The sequence below is a fragment of the Bos indicus x Bos taurus genome, chromosome 15 (genome assembly GCF_003369695.1).
Source record: "Bos indicus x Bos taurus breed Angus x Brahman F1 hybrid chromosome 15, Bos_hybrid_MaternalHap_v2.0, whole genome shotgun sequence".
NCBI classification, from domain to species: domain Eukaryota; kingdom Metazoa; phylum Chordata; class Mammalia; order Artiodactyla; family Bovidae; genus Bos; species Bos indicus x Bos taurus.
The window spans coordinates 61,778,548-61,800,542 of record NC_040090.1 but is presented as its reverse complement, the minus strand read 5'-3'; the positions used below and the strand labels follow the sequence as shown (position 1 = coordinate 61,800,542).

Here is a 21,995-nt window from a genome sequence, read left to right as displayed (position 1 = left end):
TCATGTTGTTTTTATTATCATATGTTAGAGAAGGAAATGGCAACCCACTCCAGTATTCTTGTCTGAAAAATCCCATGGACAGAGGAGCCTGGTGGGCTACAGTTCATGGGGTCACAAAGAGTTGGACATGACTGAGCGACTGAGCACAATAAAAATTTGGTTTCAAATTATTATCTTGTGGTAAAATAAAAACTAGAAATTTGTAACCAGAACTTTATATGAATTGACTTTTTTACACATTAATAGTATCAATAGTGCAGTTAATGAAGTATATTTAGAAGCCTTAGCAAGCTATGTGGTATGGGATAAAGATTAGTGGTCCAAAAGTAAAGAGATTGGTTAAACAAGTTAGCCTTAGCGAGTCATTTCAGTCCTGTTATAATTCAAGAATTGAATTTGGACTAGGAAATCTCTAATATTTTTCTAGCAAAAAAATCCTCCCTTTGAGGAGAGTTTGGGAAGAATGGATACATGTATATCTGTGGCCCAGTCCCTTCACTGTTCACCTGAAACTCACATTATTAATCAGCTGTACTCCAATACAAAACAAAAACTATTTTTAAAAAAATCTACATTGTTGGAAGGTACTATGACTTTAATGAAAACTTTTAATATGTTATATATAATTTATATAATTATATTGATCAGATTTTTAAAAATCACAACACTCACTGTTCATATGGACAATTCTATCTATTATATGTATATTTTGCCTATATAAGTTATCACAAATTTGGATATATATATTTAGACAGTACCACAGGGAATTTGGTATTCCTCAAGTGGACAGCAGGGATTCCCTGGTGGCTCAGACGGTAAAGCATCTGCCCGCAATGCAGGAGACCTGGGTTTGATCCCTGGAGAGGGAAATGGCAACCCACTCCAGTACTCTTGCCTAGAAAATTCCATGGATGGAGGAGCCTGGTAGCCTACAGTCCATGGGGTCGCAAAGAGTCGGACACGACAGCGACCTCAGTCACTCAGGTGGACAGCATGTTTGCCCTGCTGCCTTCTAAATGTTAAAATCTCATTTCATCAATTACTACCTTAAGGCATATATACCATGTAAGATAAATATTCATACAAGAAAGAATTGAAAACAATAATGTAATATTTACTAAGTATATTGGTTACAGTGGAAAAATTATTTGGCTCATAGGCAGATATCTTAATGGCACAGGATAGGTTGGAGGTCAGTAAAGATTAGAAATAGGATTTTAGAAACTAAATGCAACAGGATGACTACATTTGAGTTGGTATGACAAATCTGCTGGATTTTGAGTTATCCTGTTGCCTTACAGAGTTCTTTAACTGTGAAAATGACTGCTAACTTGGGCAGAAGCTAGCAACATTAAGAAATGTTCTTGAGTTATTTTTTCTTAAATATGTTATTAATGTAAAAGATAAGGCTAGCATTGTTTCAGAGTAGATTTTGATTTCATATTATATTTATTATACCTTTTTTTTTTCTTTTTGCTGTGGCATATGGGATATTAGTTCCCTGACCAGGAATGAAACCATGCCTCTTGCATAGGAAGTGCGGAGGCTTAACCATAGGCCAGCCAGGGAAGTTCCAATATTTGTTTTATCTTAATAGGGTCACCATTGCTCAGTATCTGGTTCTTCCCTGTGCAGGTTAAATTTGATCATTTCATTGGGTATGTGTTTAAGACTAGGGAATGACTTTTAGTCACAATGCTATTTACCGGTCAGAACAGACACCTCCTAGGGAAGAAGTTCATCAAAATCTAAATAAGGCTTTTTTTTAAATCAAACTTGATATCTTTGGTACCATCCACATGAGAATAATTATCTTACAACTGGAAATATGCTATTGCAGGAATATATTTGCCCTTTAATTTACACTTATCACTCATTTCAGTAAAATGTAAGTTTATATGTTATTTTTCAATAATTACGAATCAAAATATATATTGAATTTCTTTATATCATGATCAGCTAGACACTGTAGGAAGTACAGAACTCTTTGTTCTCCCTTCTGACAAGTTTAACCACTCCTTTTTTTAAATTTTAAATTTATTTATTTTAATTGGAGGCTAATTACTTTACAATATTGTAGTGGTTTTTGCCATACATTGACATGAATCCACCACGGGTGTACATGTGTTCCCCATCCTGAACCCCCCTCCCACCTCCCTCCCCATCCCATCCCTCAGGGTCATCCCAGTGCACCAGCCCAGAGCACCTTGTCTCTTGCATTGAGGGAAGGAGTGGCACAATGAAATTGATACCCTGGGTCAGCTGACTTAATCAGTGGACAGATCTGAAAGAGGAAAGTTTAGAGAGGGAGACCACTATTGGTGGTCAAATTTCAGTATTTCAAACAGCAACTTATCATAAACAGGTTGTAGGGATACTTGTCCTGAAAATGAGACTAAGAGAGATTGTACATGTTTTGAACCACGCCCCCCCCGCCTCAACTGGGCTGGCGATCTGTTTCATATATGATAATATACATGTTTCAATGCTATTCTCTCAAATCATCCCACCGTCGCCTTTTCCCACAGAGTCCAGAAGACTGTTGTTTACATCTGTGTCTCTTTTGCTGTCTCGTATATAGGGTCATTGTTACTATCTTTCTAAATTCCATATATATGCTTTAATATACTGTATTGGTGTTTTTTCTGATTTACTTCACTGCTTAATAGTCTCCAGTTTTATCCACCTTATTAGAACTGATTCAAAGGCATTCTATTTAATGGCTGTAACCACTCCTTTCTTAAAATACACTTACATGTCTTTGCTAGGAGGACGTGATATGTCAGTGTTAAAAGTATTTCCTGGAACACCAGGAATCCCCTGGTGTTCCAGTGGATAAGAATCCACCTGCCAATGCAGGAGACACGGGTTCAGTCGCTGGTCCAGGAAGATTCCACATGTTACGGAGCAGTTAAGCCCATGTGCCACCACTACTGAGTCTACATACAGGCCGTAACTACTGAAGCCCATGTGCCTAGAGCTTATGTTCCACAAGAAGGGAAGTCACCGCAATGAGAAGCCCATGCACTGCAACTAGAGAAAGCCCGTGTGCAACCACGAAGACCCAGTGCAGTCATAAATAAATTCTGTGGCACTGCTATTAACTCCTTTTAAGTGGGAGTTATTGGAGGGCTTTGGCAAGGGGATCACAGAGATAGATTTTGAAATGGGTTTTTGAAAAGGAAAGAGGGAGAATATTTCAGGCAGGGAAAAGTTTGTTTAAAGGCACAGAAGAATAAAAACACTTGGCAAATCATTTTACTGGACTGAGAATTCACAAAAGGGAATAGTGTATCATCTACACTGCTAGAGAGCAGGATAGAATCTGTTTTCAATTTGTAGCACAGCATTAGATAGATTGGAGCTCAGAAATATTTGTTATATTAATAAAATGATGTATGGTTATTTGTTTTTAAGGATATACCTTCACAGGGCTTTATTCATATTAGATTGTTGAGGATGTTCTGTAAATTAAGTGAATAGGAAACGAAAGATGAAATGCTAGAAGGGCAGAAGGACAAAGGATGAAAGGTAGATTGTGACCAGATTATAGAGTCTTGTTGACAGACTAAATTTGGACTTTATTCTGTAAAGGAAATCTGAAACATTCAGAGGGAAGGAGTGGCACAATGAAATTGATACCCTGGGTCAACTGATTTAATCAGTGGACAGATTTGAAAGAGCAAAGTTTAGAGAGGGAAACCACGATTGGTGGTCCAATTTCAGTATTTCAAGCAGCAACTTATCATAAACAGGTTGTAGGGATACTAGTCCTGAAAATGAGACTAAGAGAGAGTGTGCGTGTTTTGAAGCCCCACCCCTCAATCCCCAACCCCACCCCTTCCTATTCTGTCAGTGAGCCAGGGACAGCCCAGGAAGTGAGTTTTTGTCTGGCAGTCAGCGTGAGGATTTGGGAATCCCGGGATCTGCTGCTGCAGAACTCAACACAAAAATGTTTTCTCAGATCTTTCTACGTTCTGTCAGCGACTTTTCTACTATTGCAGTTGATTTCCTTTCTATGATATTACGCCGGATCCCAGGTAGGCGATTTGCCCCTTCCTTCTCCTCTCTCTCCTTTTCCTGAACTTAGGACTCTGTGCCTCTTTCTTGAAGAATACCAGGGGCTTCTGAAGTTTCCCAGTCTGTGTGGAAAAGATTCAGGCAGCAACACTGTAGAGGTGGTGTTAAAGGAGAGTGAGTCAGGATTTGTTAACCTGTAAGACAAACAGCCTTTCTGTTTATAGATTTTATGCAACATACAGGGGCAGGATTCAGGGTTTAGAAGTTCTCTTGGATCTGCAATAGGAAAAATATTCACTATTTAGGACTTTCTCAACTAAAAATAGTACTGCTACATGTTCTAATGTAAACATTTTGTTCTTCTATTTGCATTCTGGTGGACTTCTTTAAAAACTCTATTTAACACTTCTAAGTATTACACCGTGCAGCCTCTTAAAGAGAGTAGCATTTGAGATAGACTTTGAACAACAGATAAAACTTCCTTAGGGATAGACTAGTGGGAAGGACATTTAGGGTGAAAGTGAATTTTCTTTGGGAAATAAAGAAATAGTTGGATTTGTGCCGGGGTCCTGCCCCGGCTGATCCAGGGTATTCAAAGCAGGGACGGCGTCGGCGACCTATTTATTTAAATATTTTATCAAAGATATAAAGAGTAATAGGATGAGGATAGCTCAGTAGGAAAATTCAGTGGAGAAAAGAGGCTGAGTAGCTTGGTTTACGCGGGAGACCAATAAAACTTCAAGACAAGAAGTTTGCACCACTTACGTAGGCCGCAGGCATCCTTCCGTTCTCCCGAAGGAGAGGAGACACTGAGGCCTCCCCGGTCGGATCTTAGAAGCCCAGGCATAATTAGTAAGCATGGTGGGTTCCGCGCTCCAGATGGAGACTCAACCAGAGTGAGAGAGAGAGCGACATGGGGAGACCAGTATTCCGAGAAACTGATCCCAATTCTTTATTTTCCATGGTCTACTTTTATACACTGAGATGTTATGCAAAAGTCACGCGGGGTCAGCAGTCCTGACTTTTATCAAAGTCAGGTGCTTCATACAAATGTATACAGAGGTCTTAGGGGTGTTACATCATCTTCTGGCCGGGGGGGCCTGCTGACAATTTACGACCCTCTCCTTGTGACAGCGGTCAGTCAATCAGGACGCTTATTTCTCCAGGGCTGATTATTCTCAAAACAGACGCCACCCAAATAAAGTTACATTCCTACAGGGTGAGGGTGTAGTGGGTTTTAGTTAAGGAAAGAATTTACTTAGCCTAAGGTCTAACGTGATTAATATCAGACGAGATCGGGCTCGTTCAGGGTGGTATGGCCTAGACGTAACGTGATTAATATCAAAGGTTAATTCTATATATTCATTAATGTGTGTAAGGGCAGGGGATATGGAGACTTAGCAACAAACATTGGCTCAACAAATGAAAAACCCTTCACCAACACAATTTCTAATTAGCCCACTATACTTATAGTTTTCTAACTTCTCTAAAGAACCTGTTTTTAGAGGGTTTAAAGCATCTCGTGCCTCTCACGGTTGGGAGGCTGTGAGCAATCACATGTGGCCGGACGAGCCTGTCAGGCAGGCTAGAGAACCTTCAGAGGAGTTTGTAGGTTAAAACACTCTTATCACGCCCAGGAATTATTATTAACTGGAGCTCTAGATTAACTCCTTCTCCGAAAGAGGTGGTGGGGGACAGCCCCCCGTAAAGTCAGAGATGTAGGTAAGAGCACAAAGTAGTAAAGTAGGCAGGCTCTGGTTATGGGGGTAGACGCTCGAGGATTTCCAGGGGGACTCCTGAGGCTCGATCCCGCCTTTGCGTATGTCGAGCCTCCTTCCTCATGACCTTTGCCATGGGCGGAGTACCTCACTCTGGCCCCCAACAGGTTTGACAGAATTGGTTATTTACGGGGCTTCCCAGATGGCGCTAATGGCAAAGAACCAGATGTAAGAGATGTGGGGTTCTATCCCTGGGTTGGGAAGGTCCCCTGGAGAAGGAAATGGCAAGCCACTCAAGTGTTCTTGCCTGGAGAATCCCGTGGACAAAGGAACCTGGCAGGCTATAGTCCATAGGGTTGCAAAGAGTCAGACACGACTTAGTACACACGTGCTTTGAGCCTACATCTCTGAGAAGGTCTCAAGTGCTCTAAACTGAATTTTTGAAAGATTTTAAAGAAGTGGGATAATAGATACAATGTTGTAAAATATTTTGCTAAAAGACTAGTATCCCTATATTTTAGTTTGATTTTCTAGTTTAGACTTCTATATCACTATTAGTTTTATGAGTTAAAATGAAAGATTATCTTATAGTATCTAATTAGTTATGTAGTTGACCACCCCTCTGTGTTAGGCAATACTGCCTGCGAACACTGAATACATATGAAATAATAGGGACAATTTTCAGCTCTCTATTTTAAAATAATTTTTTTGTGGCTTTTGAATTTGAGGTAATTTCAGAACAGGTATCAGTGCATTATTTAATTTATAACAGTTCTTTCCTAGGAAATGCCGTGTACATTCATGTGTATACCATTAAAACAGAAGAAATTAAATTGCAGATCCTATTAAATTCACATAAATGCTGTGAAATCTTTAGAATCACATTCTAGTCTGTCAAAAGTACTGAGATTAATGTAATTGTGATAATATCGAATGGTGGTTATTTATATTTCTTTATTTAATTTTTTAAGCTGTGTGGCATGTGGGGATCTTAGTTCCCCACCAGGGATCAAACCCATACCCCTGGAGTGAAAGCTCAAAGTCTTCATTAACCGCTAGACTGCTAGGGAAGTCCTGGGCATTTTTTATTAAACAATGAGGTATAGCTATTAGCACATCTGTGGTTAACATGTAGATTCAGTCTTGTGAAAAGGCCTGCATTGTTCAACTAAGAGAAATGGTAGCAATGGTAATTAAAGTCCTGAGTTAATTAAGCAGATTTGTACTGCAGGAACACAAAAAGGATTGTGGTTCACAAATGGAGAACTGTTGGAGTTCACAAATGGAGAAGAGTTGATGGTCTGAGAATAAGGAAGGAGACGAATTTGGAGACTGTGTTTGGTGATAGGTTTACATTTTCCTTACCAGTAGATGAGACTGTCTATAGAGAAACAGGCATGTTTATAGAAGACTGATAAAATTTTTGTGCTTTTGATTTCCTCTTCACAGTTTTGAAGAAGTACATGGAAAAGACTCATCAGAAAACAGTGATCTTTGGTCAGGAGAAGACTCTTCCATGCATTGCACCACTTCTAACCACGGTGGAAGAGACTCCGCAGGTCATCTCAGCTGGAGTCCAGGGACATTTTCCTGAGTGGCTCAGTGGCTATCTACTTCGTGTGGGACCTGGGAAATTCGAGTTCGGGAAGGATAAGTAAGCCTTGATTTTGGAGAACAGTTTAGTTTTCTTAGCATGGGCTCTTTCTATGTAATGTGCATAATATCTGCTTCCTCTCAGAAGCTAACATTGCTACACAATCCCTTTGATCACAGCTAAGGAAACTGTAGCCTACAGGAAAAAAAAAAATGGAGATTTTAATTCTTCTTTAAAAGTCCTGACTTCTGCTTTGCAGACTAGTATAAATTTCAAGTCGTCTGAAAGTTTATGCTAAAAGAGAAGTGTCAGAAACTATCTTTATGACTACTGAGCTCTGTTTCATCACAAGTTCCTGGAGGAAGGGGCGATGTCTTCACTTCATACCTCTCTCTTACCCAGTACTCCCCAGACATGGTGGCTCTTTCAGTTCCTCAAACCAGGAATGTTTATTTTTGCTCAGGGTCTTGGCATTGGCTGGCTTATCTCTCTTCCCAAGTCTGATTCTTGTCATTCAGATATCAGCTGAAATTTCACATCCTTTGAGCTTTCCCTGATCTCCCAATCTAAAGGTGCTGTTTTTTATATTATTTATTTTAATTCTCTGCATTATCAATAGCTAGTATATTTTTGCTTGTTTACTTATGAGCTGTGTTTCTCAGTAGATGGCAGTTTCATGATGGCAGGGACCTTTTCTTGATTACCCTGTATCCCCAGTATCTAGGATAGTGCTCTGTAGTTAAATAGCACTCAATATATATATGTAAGTAAAAGAGAAACCCAGCAACTCATTGATGTATCATTTCTCTGTGTGACTACTAGGGACATGAAGTGATGTGAAGAAATCATTGTGGTCAGGAAGAAATCTACTTTGCTTTAAACATTAAAAAATTTTAGAATTTTTTGTTTTCATTGTGAAAGTTTTTACCTGTATTAAACTTTTTGAAATATAAAACCAAGTGAGGGAAAAGTGTGTACCACATGCTCTGTTAGCACTTTGAAATATTTCCTGCTGATCTTTCCCCCATCTCTATAGATTTGTTTTAAATAATTACAATCATATGAAAAAAATTTTTAGTGATGTATAATTGACATGTTAGTTTCAGGTGTACAACATAATGATTCAATATTTGTATATATTGTGAAATTATCATCACAAGTCTAGTTAACATTCCTAACCATGCTGCTACTGCTACTGCTAAGTCGCTTCAGTCGTGTCCGACTCTGTGTGACCCCTTAGATGGCAGCCCACCAGGCTCCCCCGTCTCTGGGATTCTCCAGGCAAGAACACTGGAGTGGGTTGCCATTTCCTTCTCCAATGCATGAAAGTGAAAAGTGAAAGTGAAGTCGCTCAGTCGTGTCCGAGTCTTCACGACCGCATGGACTGCAGCCTACCAGGCTCCTCCATCCATGGGATTTTCCAGGCAAGAGTACTGGAGTGGGTTGCCATTGCCTTCTCCGATTCCTAACCATACATTTTAACAAAAATTTGTTTTTCTTATGATGAGAAGTTTTAAGATTTACTGTTGTACATGCTGTGTGCTAAGTTGCTTCACTTGTGTCTGACTTTTTGCGGCCCTATGGAGTGCAGCCTACCAGGCTCCTCTGTCCATGGGATTTTCCAGGCAAGATACTGGAGTGGGTTGCCATGCCCTCCTCCAGGGGATCTTCCTGACCCAGGGATCAAACCTGCTTCTCTTATGTCTCCTCTATTGGCAGGCAGGTTCTTTACCACTAGAGCCACCTGGGAAGCCAAAGATTTACTGTTAGCAACTTTCAAATATGCAATACAGTTTTATTAACTATAATCTGACTCTGTATTTTACATCCCTTATTTATTTTATAACTGGAAATGAATTTTCATCCCATTTACCTCTTGCAATAACCAATCTCTTTCAACCACCAACTTATTCTCTGTGTCTGTGAGCTTGTTTTTCTTTCTTTCTTTTTACTCTTTATGATTTAATCTTTAAGATTCTACATATAAGTGAAATCATATGGTACTTGTCTTTCTCTGTCTGACTTATTTCACTTAGGATAATGCCCTCAAACTCTACTCACGTTAAAAATGGCAACATTTCCTTCTTTTTTATGGTGGATTAATATTCTATGATGTGTGTGTGTGTAAAATTTATATATATCACATCTTCTTTATCCATTCATCCATCCATGGGCACTTAGGTTGTTTCCATATCTCAGCTATTATAAATAGTGCTGCAGTAAACATGAGGGTGCATGCATCTTTTATAAGGTAGTGTTTTTTATTTCTTTGGATTAATATCCAGTGGATCATATTGAAAGGTTGTTGTTGAATCACGCGAATACACCGGGATTCTTGGCCCCCGGAGGAGAAGAATTCAATCCGGGGCCAGAGACGAGGCTTGATCGCTCAGAGCTTTTGTGTAGTAAAGTTTTATTAAAGTATAAAGGAGATAGAGAAAGCTTCTGACATAGGCATCAGAAGGGGGCAGAAAGAGTACCCGCTTGCTAGTGTTAATAATGAGGTTATATAATCCAAAGAATGTCTGGAGGTTGTAAAGACCTCCTCCGACCTACTCCCATAATTTACATTTTAAGATAACACTGTCCTCAGGCAAGATACATCCTTGTAAAGACCAGGTATACTCCCATAATTAACTTTTTAAAATAACAGAAGGTTGAATCCAAAGACTGTCCTTAGGCAGGATACATTATTGGTATATAATCCTAAGGAATGTGGAGAAAGAAAAAAAGTTTGTCCTTTTTTCCTCCTTGAGAATTCCAGACCCCTCTCTCTTTGGGGACCCCTAGACTCCCTATCAACCTGCCTAGGAAATGACTCTCTCATTCCCCCCTTTTCTTTTAGGAGAATTATGTTGCCTAGGGAAAAGGGGCGTCGTTCTCGTTCCATAACTGCTTCCAAGCTGATAAGGGGCGCTGTCCCTAAATTGGTGGGGCAACATATTCTCCTAATCCTCATATTGAGGATATCTGATCCAGGGGCCCCAAATAGTAGCTGGAGGAAGCTACAGCAGTAGCAGGAGTTTGAGCAACCATTTGTAACTTAAAAGCTTTCATGCGGCTAGAAACAAATCCAGTTATACAATTACAGATGCAGGGAGCAAACAGCAAGAACAAAACAACCAGAATTATTGTAATTAAGATAGTTGTCCACCATGGGGAATTAGTTAACGTTTTCCAAAGTGAAGCAATTGAGGCTTCAGGAGTGTCCATGGCCCTAATCATCTTGTTCATGTGGTTAGTAACATGAGTAACATTCGTGCTCATATCAGGTATATATGTACAGCATTGGGTATGAATAATGGCACAAGTTCCTCCTTGTGCAGCTGTCAGAATATCTAGAGCCAATCTGTTTTGTAAAACCACCTTTCTAATTTGTGCTTGTTCAGCATTAAGAGCTGAAATAGCCTTTTGAGAATCCTGTAATGCCTGTTGAGTAAAATTAGTCAAAGCATCCACTCGTAACATAACATCTGTAGTTCCCAAAGAGGGAACAAACGCTGCAGCCAAATAATCATACCAATAAAATACAGACCTTGCCCACCGAGTTCTAAGGTGGGGTAAATTAGCAGGCTTTTCTGGAAGCTCTGAAAATATAAAGCCATGAGTAAAGGCTAGACCCAGGGTGCATCTCCCTATCCAACCAGGGGGGAGCCATGCCCATAGGTAAGAGCCACATATCCAATAAGTCCCGTTTGGAGCAAGCCAGCGCGACTGAGATATCCAGTCCCAATTCGTGCCTGGCCAGACAAAGGGAGAACCGGAACTGGGATTGGAAAACACGGGAATGATTACATTGCATGTTTCCTGAGACAAATATCCCATTTGTTTCCAATCATTGTAATTAAGTTGTTGGCTAACTTTTGGGGACGGCTCTGTTTGTTCCCAGCATATAGAGGCAGTAGATATTAAACGTCCTTTTTCAGGAGTTAGCCATGTAACCTCATCCCATATTTGATAAACGTCAGGTAAAAAGCCATTAGATCTAGACCTATTTACCTTATATGTAGCAAAATAGTCATTGAACCGAGACAATGTATAATCAAAATTAAAAGTCACATTATGTCCATAGTTAGAGTACAAAGTGTTGCACCAGTCCATTTTAGGGTTGGTAGATGTCATCAGATGACGAAGAGGCATCGCATGTGATTGTTGTCGAAGGTATTCACAGACTTGGAGAAAGTCTTTTCCTTGAAGTGGGGATGTCCACCACGGGAAGCCTTCCACTGACGAAGAGGGGAGCGCTCCGCAGACCCAGCAGTTAGACCGATTGTGGAATGCAGCATAGGAGTGAGCCCAGGACAGGAAGACATTGTCTTGAGGATCCAACGGCAGACTCAGGATATTTGGAGTCAGCAGAAGTAAGCTCACATAGGTTATCAGGCCCATCTAAAAGGTACAAAGTCAGAGCATAGAAAGGAAAGACATAAAATGAAGTCACTTAATTTTGGTCAGGGTGCCACCTCTTAACTCGAGTATGATGTACCCACGAATCAATTCCTGGCACTTTGACAGCTGTGGGAGAGGAAAGAATAACCTGGTAAGGACCTTCCCAGAGAGGCTCGAGGGATGGCCCCCCAGATCCCACTGTTTTTATGAGGACCTCGGTTCCTGGCTCAAATAGAGGCCTGCTTGACTCGGAGGCTGGGTCAGGAGTCTTCTCCCGGAGTTCTGTTAATGTCTGTTGAAAAGCTGAGAGCTGAGTTACATAATTAGTTAATTCCAAGGCTTCAGGGTCTATAACAATGTCTGTGCGTAAGAAAGGCCTTCCATAAATACATTCAAAGGGGGACAGTCCCTCTTTTTTTGGAGTAGTTCGAGCCCTCATTAAAGCTATGGGTAGGACTTTAATCCATTTGTCCTGCGTCTCTTGAGTTAATTTGCGCAGATGCCTTTTGATAATGTCATTAGCTTTTTCAACTTTCCCGGAGGATTGGGGTCTCCAGGAACAGTGTAAGTGATATTCTATTCCTAGAGCTTTAGATACCCCCTGAGTTACAGCAGCTTTAAAGGCGGAGCCATTGTCACTCTGAAGGCTCCGTGGCAGCCCAAACCTGGGGATAATTTCATGAATTAAAATCTTTATAACCTCCTTAGCCTGTTCACTACGACAGGGAAAAGCCTCAATCCATCCAGTAAAGGTATCTACCCAAACTTGTAAGCAAGAATATCCATTAGCTTTTGGCATATGAGTAAAATCAATTTCCCAATCCTCTCCAGGATACTTCCCACTTCGTTGTAATCCAGATTTTGCTAGCTTTTCAGTCTTTGGGTTATTTTTTTTGACAAATCTCACACCTTTTGATAATATTCTTTAAAGTTTTCATTACATTTTTACCTTCAAACAAACGAGAAACCATTTGGTAAGTACTCTCAGCACCCAAATGAAAACTCTGATGTAAACCCTTAAGAATTTTCCACTGAGCATTTTCAGGAATTATTAATCGTCCATCCTCGGACTGTAACCATCCTTTATCAGTAATCTTTGCTCCTCGTTTCTCATATCTTTCTAATTCTTCCTCAGTATATTGTGGTCTTTCCTGTTCCACAGGACCTGTCCAGATCAAAGGCGTCTGTAGTGAAGGGGTTTCGTAAAGTGCCGCTTTTCTGGCTTGACAGTCAGCCAGATGATTACCTTCGGCTATTTTACTCCCATCCCTGCTGTGCCCTTTGCAGTGCATAACAGCTACTTCTTTAGGACAATATATAGCAGTTAAAAGTCTCTCGATCTCTCTGAAATGCTTAATAGGTTCTCCTGTTGCTGTTTTAAAGTGTCTCTCTTTCCATATTGCAGCATGAGCATGTAAAGTCAAATAAGCATACTTAGAATCTGTATAGATATTTACCCACTGCCCTTTGCTTAACTCTAGAGCTTGGGTCAGAGCCACAAGCTCCGCTAACAGAGCACTGGTTCCCTAGGGGAGAGATTTTGCTTTCAAAACCTGTTCAGCAGTCACCACGGCGTAACCTGCTTTACGCTTTCCATCCTGAACAAAAGAACTGCCATCTGTAAATATTTCCATGTCAGGATTGTCTAATGGGGTATCCTTTAGATCCTCCCAAGCTGCATAGTTTAAAGTTAGGAATTGAGAACAATCGTGATTAGGTGTTTCATTTTCCTTCTCAGGAAGGAGAGTGGCAGGATTTAAATTTCCACAAACTTTAAGCTTAGTTACTGGTCCTTCTAACAACAATGACTGATACTTAAGAAGCCTACTGTCTGTCATCCAAATATTAACCTTAGAATTTAAGATTCCACTCACATCATGAGAAGTCAGTACAGTAAGGTTTCGTCCATTAATTATTTTTAAAGCTTCAGGTGCTAATAAAGCCGCTGCCCCAATTACTCTTAGGCAGTGGGGCCACCCACATGCAACTACATCTAATTCTCTGCTTAGATAAGCAATAGGTTGTTGGTGAGGCCCTCGGGGTTGTGTCAAAACTCCCAATGCCACACCTTTTCTTTCAGTGACAAACAAATTAAATTCTGACCCTGTGGGCAAGCTCAGAGCTGGAGCTTGCAGGAGAGCAGTCTGAAGAACCTTAAAAGCCTTTTGAGTTTCTGGAGGCCAAACCAGTTTGTTGGTTTGAGCCTGCTGAGTTTCAGCTATAAGTTTATATAAAGGCCGGGGCAAGTTCCCCATAACCCGGAATCCAAATGCGACAGTAACCTGTGATTCCCAAAAATCCTCTCAATTGTCTTAAAGTCATAGGTAGGGGGTGATTTAGTATAGGTTTAATTCTCTCAGGGCCTATGGCCCTAGTCCCTTCTGATATGATTAGGCCCAGATATCTAACCGATTGTTGACAAAGCTGAGCCTTTTCTCTTGATGCCTTGTAACCACAGCCTGCCAGAAAGTTTAAGAAATCTTCTGAGGCTCGCGAACAAGCTTCCTCTGTCTCAGCACAGAGCAAAATATCATCTACATATTGTAACACCACTGCTTCAGAGCTGTTAAAGTTTTGTAAATCTCGTGACAAACTTTGTCCGAATAAGTGAGGACTGTCACGAAATCCCTGGGGCAAAACTGTCCAGGTTAACTGAGAAGCTGGCTGCGTAGGGTCTTCAAAGGCAAATAGGAATTGACTTTCTTCCGCCAAAGGCACTGAATAGAAGGCATCCTTTAAATCAATTACTGAGAAATATTTGGCCCGTTCAGGAATTTCAGACAATAGAGTGTAAGGATTAGGCACCACGGGGTATAAAGGAATTACAGCCTCATTTATTATTCGTAAGTCTTGAACTAGTCTCCATTTACCATTTGATTTCTTTATACCCAAAATAGGAGTGTTGCAAGGACTGTTACAGGGAATTAATAGTCCCTGTTCCTTTAAATTTTCGATGATGGGTTTTAACCCTTCTTTAACTTCAGGTTTCAGTGGATACTGCTTCTTATGTGGAAATACGTGTGGGTCTTTGAGCTTAACAACTACAGGAATAGCATTTTGTGCTCGACCCACAGATTTTCCATCAGCCCATACTCTAGGATTTACATTTTGTTCAACTAAAGGGAGAGAAAGGGAGGGCTCCATATTCATGAAAACAGAGGCATGGACCTTGCTCAGTATATCCCTTCCCAAAAGGGGTGAGGGAGATTCTGGCACAATCAGAAACTCGTGTGAAAACAGCACAGAATCCCAGTTGCAAGATAAAGAATAACTGAAATAATACCTTTTGGCTTGTCCAGACAGTCCCATTACGGAAGCGGATCGGGAAGAAAGTGGGCCAGGGGCTTCAGTAAGCACAGAATAAGTTGCCCCAGTATCTAAAAGGAAATCGACGGATTGGCCCCCCACAACTATTAATACCTGGGGCTCCTCAGGTGTAATTAGGATGGGAGCTTGTGTGGGGACCCCCGGGCACCTTCAGTCCTGATTGTCTTGAGAGTCCGACCCCGGAGACCTACGCCTCTGGGGGCAGTCTCTCTTCCAGTGTGGTCCTTTGCAGACCGGACATGGAGCCGGGGGCGGCTTAGATGCCTGAGGGCAATCCCGCTTGAGGTGCCCCTCCTTTCCACAGCCGTAGCAAGCCCATCCCTTTTCACCTGGGCCCCTCTGGGCATTTTTCTCAGGCTGTTTAAGAACGTTTTTCATAGCCATGGCGAAGGCTTCCGCCTTTTCCTTTGTCTTTTTTTGCCTTTCTTTCTTTTCCTCATATTCCCTACCATAATAGACTGTCTGAGCCAGTTGTAACAGAGTGTCTAAAGACTGATTTGGTCCATACGCCTGCTTTAATAGCTTACGGCGGCTATCTGGAGCCGACTGAGTGAGAAATCTATCCTTTAAGATCACTTTTCCCTCTTCACTTTCGGGATCAATCTCAGTGAATCTGCGAAGGCCTTCTGTCAGTCTATCTAGGAATTTACCAGGAGCTTCTTTCTCTTCCTGTTCTATATCTGCCAATTTGCCATAGTTTAAAGGCTTAGAACGCGCCTGCCTAAGTCCCTCAAGAATACATCTAACAAAATGACTCTGATCCCATCTTCCTTTAGCTGTGTTGTAGTCCCAGTCTGGTTCTATAGTTGGGACCGCCTGATGCCCAGTGGGGAGGGCCGCTATCTCATTCTCCCTCTTCCCTACTGATTCATTACCAAGCCACTCATCTCCATAAGCAACCGCTTTTCCCAAAACTCGAGTCTTTGACTCAGCAGTCAGCGTTTGTCCCAAGATATACATCACATCCTTCCAAGTGAGGTCATAAAGCAGAGTAACACCTTTAAAAGCTCTGATATATTTTTCTGGGTCCTCCAAATAGTCTCCCAGATCCTCCTTGATTCTTTGTATTTCTTGATAAGAAAAAGGCTTATTAACTCTCACAGACTGATTATTTCTCCCGGTGGGTGTTTCATAAAGAGACAACAGCTTGTGTGGCTGTTCCTCAGTCTCTCTGGCTGCTCTGCGCATATGATCCCAGGGATAGATTGGAGAAACCTGTTTTTCCTCTTCTCTTTGTCTCCTGTCCTCCATCTCATCGCTTACTTCGATGGTCTGAGTTTCTACTGAAACCAGAGTAGTCTGAGGTCGTACTGAGACAGGAGTTGTTTGGATCTCCATGTGGGCAGTTTGAATCCCAGTTTGGAGTCCCAGGTATGGGGGCAAAGTAAGAGGATAGGGGGGAGCTGAAGGTTTCACACCCAAATCTATACCCTTAGGACATAAGTCTGGCATATTTCGCAGAGAGAAAAAGGGCAACACATATGCTACTTCTACCCATTTCCCTTGTTCCTTACAGAACCTGTCTAATTGTAGAACAGTATTATACTTAAGAGACCCTCCAACTGGCCACCGTTTGCCGTCCTCCAATGGATACCGTGGCCATGCAGTATCACATAGGAAGACCAGGTGTGTCTTCTTTAAGCCCTGGGCAATTTTATGAGGATTCTCTATTTTTTGTGGCTTTGATAGTGGCTATACTAATTTATGTTTTCACCAACAATACGTGAGTGTTCTCTTTTTTTCCACGTCCTCCCCAACACTTGTTATTTCTTGTCTTTTTGATAATAACCATTTTAACAGGTGTGATGTGGTATGTCACTGTAGTTTTGATTTTCATTTCCCTGCTGATTAGTGATGTTGAGCATCTGTTTGTATACCTGTTGACCATCTGTATGTCTTTTTTGTAAAATGTCTATTCAGATCTTTGGCCCATTTAAAAAATAGGTTTATGGTTTTTTTTGCTATTGAGTTGTATGAGTTTTTAAAAAAATATATTTTAGATATTAACGGAATTTTTTGTCCTTATTTTAAAAATTTCATACTGTCTTAAGGCTTTTTATCTGTGTTGCTACAAATCTGAATGATTTACTTTTTTAGTGACTATCTAAATTTAACCTTTATTTAAAAACTTTCTTGTATTTAATTTATTTATGTTTAATTTTTTATTTTTAAAATTATGAACATATGATAACACATTTATAGGAGACTTGGAAAATACAGAACAAAGTTACATATAGTTCTACTATATATTACAATTATTTTTTTAAATAGATAAATTAAGATTTTTAGTTGGAGTTTCATATCAAGCTCTCAAAAATTAATAGAATGAATAGACAGAAAAGTGGAAGATATAGTAGACCTGAAAAGCACTATGAACAAGTTCAGCATAATTAAGATTTATACAATTTTCACACAGTGGCAGGATACAAATTCTATTCAAGTTTCCATGGACTATGAACCAGGAGACACTGGAACATACCCAGGGACATAAAACAAGACACAAACATTTCATGATCTAAAGGTCCTGAAATCATATAGAGTCTGTTATCTTATCACTGTGGAATTATGTTGGAAATCAATATCAAAAGATATTTGAAAATAACCCACACATTTTCAAGTGCAATGTGACATTTCATGAATCTTTGACTCAGTCATTGAAAGCCTTAATAAAGCTAAAAGACTGAAAAAACACAGAGGGTGACTGAAGCGAAGAAAGCATTTAAATGAGAAATTAATATAAAAATGAGAAATTAAAATCAAAGACACTTTAAAAATGCCATTTATTTGGAAATTACATGTCCACTTTTAAATGATGGATGTGGATGACTTACTTTTAATGGCTGGATGATATTCCAGAAAACTTTTTTTAAAAATGTGATAAAATATACATAACATTTGCCATCTAAAATTTGCCAACTATTTTTGATTGTACAGTTCAGTAGCATTAAGGACATGCATACTGATGTGCTGTTATCACCACCATCCATCTACTTTTCATCTTGTGAAACTGAAGCCCTGTATCCATTAAACAGTAACTCCTCATTCTCCCTTCCCCCAAGTTTAGTCATATTCCTGTGGGCCTGGTGGGAATCTGGTCATGGCCATACTGTGCTTCTCCACCTGTTGTTAGATCAAGAATTAGGGCGTGTTTAAGATATATTTCTTAATATATCTTTGAAGGCCAGTGGGTATTAGTTGGAGAAGAACTCAGCCCATACCACCCTGAACGAGCCCGATCTCGTCTGATATTAATCACGTTAGACCTTAGGCTAAGTAAATTCTTTCCTTAACTAAAACCCACTACACCCTCACCCTGTAGGAATGTAACTTTATTTGGGTGGCGTCTGTTTTGAGAAAAATCAGCCCTGGAGAAATAAGTGTCCTGATTGACTGACCGCTGTCACAAGGAGAGGGTCGTAAATTGTCAGCAGGCCCCCCCGGCCAGAAGATGATGTAACACCCCTAAGACCTCTGTATACATTTGTCTGAAGCACCTGACTTTAATAAAAGTCCAGGACTGCTGTCCCCACGTGACTTTTGTATAACATCTCAGTGTATAAAAACAGACTCTGGAAAATAAAGAATTGGGATCAGTTCCTCGAAATACTGGTCTCCCCATGTCGCGCTCTCTCTCACTCTGGTTGAGTCTCCACCTGGAGCGTGGACCCCACCATGCTTACTAATTATGCCTGGGCTTCTAAGATCCGACCGGGGAGGCCTCAGTGTCTCCTCTCCTTCGGGAGAACGGAAGGACGCCTGCGGCCTACGTAAGTGGTGCAAACTTCTTGTCTTGAAGTTTTATTGGTCTCCCGCGTAAACCAAGCTACTCAGCCTCTTTTCTCCACTGAATTTTCCTACTGAGCTATCCTCATTCTATTACTCTTTATATTCTTAATTAACATTTAATTAAGCAATTGTTTCCTGATCTTCGCCTACGCAGTCTCTCCTTCGAATACCCTGGATCAGCTGGGGCTGGACCCCGGCAATTACCCTCACCACAGTTTGGCCTCAGGCCAAACTACAGGGAGGGAACACATCCCTACCCATCAGCAGAAAATTGGATCAAAAATTTACTGAGCATGGCCTGCCTACCAGAGCAAGAACCACATCTAGTCCCTCCCATCAGGAAGATTCCACAAGCCTCTTATCCTCATCCATCAGAGGGCAGACAGAATGAAAGTCAAAATTACAGAAAACTAACCAAGCTGTTCACATGGATCACAACCTTGTCTAATTCATGAAACTATGAGCCATGTCATATATGTCAAGGCTGTATTTTTGTCCCCTGCTTATTTAACTTATATGCAGAGTACATCATGTGAAACACCGGGCTGGATGAAGCACAAGCTGAAATCAAGACTGCTGTGAGAAATATCAATAACCCCAGATATGTAGATGACACCACCCTTATGGCAGAAAGCGAAGAAGAACTAAAGAGCCTCTTGATAAAAGTGAAAGAGGAGAGTGAAAAAGTTGGTTTAAAACTCAACATTCAGAGAACTAAGATCATGGCATCTGGACCCATCATTTCATGGCAAATAGATGGGGAAACAATGGAAACTGACAGACTTTGTTTTCTTGGACTCCAAAATCACTGCAGATGGTGACTGAATGAAACTGAATGAAATTAAAAGATGCTTGCTCCTTGGAAGAAAAGCTATGACCAAACTAGACAACATATTAAAAAAGCAGAGACATTACTTTGCCAACAAAGGTCCATCTAGTCAAAGCTGTGGTTTTTCCTGTAGTCATGTATGGATGTGAGAGTAGGACTATAAAGAAAGCCTTCTTTAAGTGCCAAAGAATTGATGCTTTTGACCTGTGGTATTGGGAGAAGACTCTTGAGAGTCCCTTGGACAGCAAGGAGATCCAACCAGTCCATCTTAACGGAAATATTCAATCCTGAATATTCATTGGAAGGACTGATGCTGAAGCTGAAACTCCAGTAGTTTGGCCACCTGATGCAAAGAGCTGATTCACTGGAAAAGACCCTGATGCTGCGAAAGATTGAGGGCAGGAGGAGAAGGGTACAACAGAGGATAAGATGGTTGGATGGCATCACCGACTCGATGGACACAGGTTTGGGTGGACTTCGGGAGTTGGTGATGGACAGGGAAGCCTGGCGTGCTGCAGTCCATGGAGTCACAAAGAGTCGAACATGACTGAGCTACTGAACTGAACTGAATGTAGGGCCACCCAAGACAGACTGTCTTGATGGAGAGTTCTGCAAAATATGTACACAGTAGAAGGGAATGGCAAACCACTTCAGCATTCTTACCTTGAGAACCCCATATACAGTATGCAAGGCAAAAAGATATGACACAGAAAGATGAACTCCCCAGGTTGGTAGGTGCCCAATATGTTACTGGAGAAGAGCAGAGACATAGCTCCAAAAGGAATGAAGAAGCTGAGCGAAAGCAGAAACAATGCCCAGCTGTGGATGTGTCTGGTGGTGAAAGTAAAGTCTGATGCTGTAAAGAACAATATTGCATAGAAACCTGGAATGTTAGGTTCATGAATCAAGGTAAATTGGAAGTGGTCAAACAGGAGATGCCAAGAGTGAACATCAACATTTTAGGAATACGTGAACTAAAATGGACCAGAATGGGCAAATTTAATTCAGATGACCATTGTATCTGCTACTATGGGCAAGAATCCCTTAGAAGAGATGGAATAGCCCTCAGGGGCAACAAAGAGTCCGAAATGCAGTACTTGGGTGCAATCTCAAAAACAACAGAATGATCTTGGTTCATTTCCAAAGCAAACCATTCATATCACAGTTATCCAAGTCTATGCCCCAACCACTAATGCTGAAGAAGTGGAAACCAAATGGTTCTATGAGGATCTACAAGACCTTCCAGAACTAACACACACACACACACAAAAAGGTGTCCTTTCCATCACAGGAGACTGGAATGCAAAAGTAAAAAGTCAAGAGAAACCTGGAGTGACAGGCAAAGTTGGCCGTGGAGTACAACATGAAGCATGGCAAAAACTAACAGACTTTTGCCAAGAGAACACACTGATCATAGCAAACACCCTCCTCCAACAACAAAAGAGACAACTCTACACATGGACATCACCAGATGGTCAATACCGAAATCAGATTGATTACATTCTTTGCAGTCAAAGATGGAGAAGCTCTTACAGTCAGAAAAAACAAGACCTGGAGCTGAATGTGGCTCAGATCATGAACTCCTTATTGCAAAATTCAGACTTAAATTGAAGAAAGGAGGGAAAACCACTAGTCCCTAAGGTATAACCTAAATCAAATCCCTTATTATACAGTGGTAGTAACAAATGGATTCACGGGATTAGATCTGATAGAGTGCCTGAAGAAATATGGATGGAGGTTTGTGACGTTGTACAAGAGGCAAGGATCAAAACCATCCTCAAAAAAAAGAAATGCAAAAAGGCAAAATGGTCATCTGAGAAGGCTTTACAAATAGCTGAGAAAAGAAGAGAAGCAAAAGGTAAAGGAGAAAAGGAAAAATATATCCATCTGAATGCAGAGTTCCAAAGAATAGGAAGGAGAGAGAAGAAAGCCTTCCTCAGTGATCAATGCAAAGAAATAGAGGAAAACAACAAAGTGTTAAAGACTAGAGATCTCTTCAGGAAAATTAGAGATACCAAAGGAATATGAGCTTCCCTTGTGGCTCAGATGGTAAAGAATCTGCCTGCAATGTGGGAGATCTGAGTTTGATCCCTGGGTTGGGAAGATCCCCTGGAGAAGGGAAAGGATGCCCACTCCAGTATTCTGGCCTGGAGAATTTCATGGACTCTATAGTCCATGGGGTCCCAAAGAGTTGGATACGACTGAGTGACTTTCATTTCACTTCAGTTCACTTCAAGGGAATATTTCATATAAAGATGGGCACAATAAAAGACAGAAGTGGTATGGACCTAACAGAAACAGAATACATTAAGAAGAAGTGGCAAAGATATAT

The 21,995-nt window shown here is 40.8% G+C and overlaps 1 protein-coding gene across 3 annotated transcripts in view; it reads left to right on the top strand.

The window, feature by feature from the left end:
* The window catches only part of BCO2 (beta-carotene oxygenase 2), a 74,059-nt gene that overhangs the window by 2,491 nt on the left and 49,573 nt on the right, over nucleotides 1-21,995 (top strand). For 2 of the 3 annotated variants that reach the window (XM_027563749.1, XM_027563750.1), the window contains exons 1-2: nucleotides 3,863-4,040; nucleotides 7,188-7,392. In XM_027563749.1, coding sequence (XP_027419550.1) covers nucleotides 3,953-4,040; nucleotides 7,188-7,392 — 293 coding nt within the window. In that variant the 5' untranslated portion in view covers nucleotides 3,863-3,952. Of the gene's footprint in view, nucleotides 1-3,862; nucleotides 4,041-7,187; nucleotides 7,393-21,995 lie in introns of those variants that run through there. The other variant, XM_027563751.1, reaches the window with a different exon arrangement.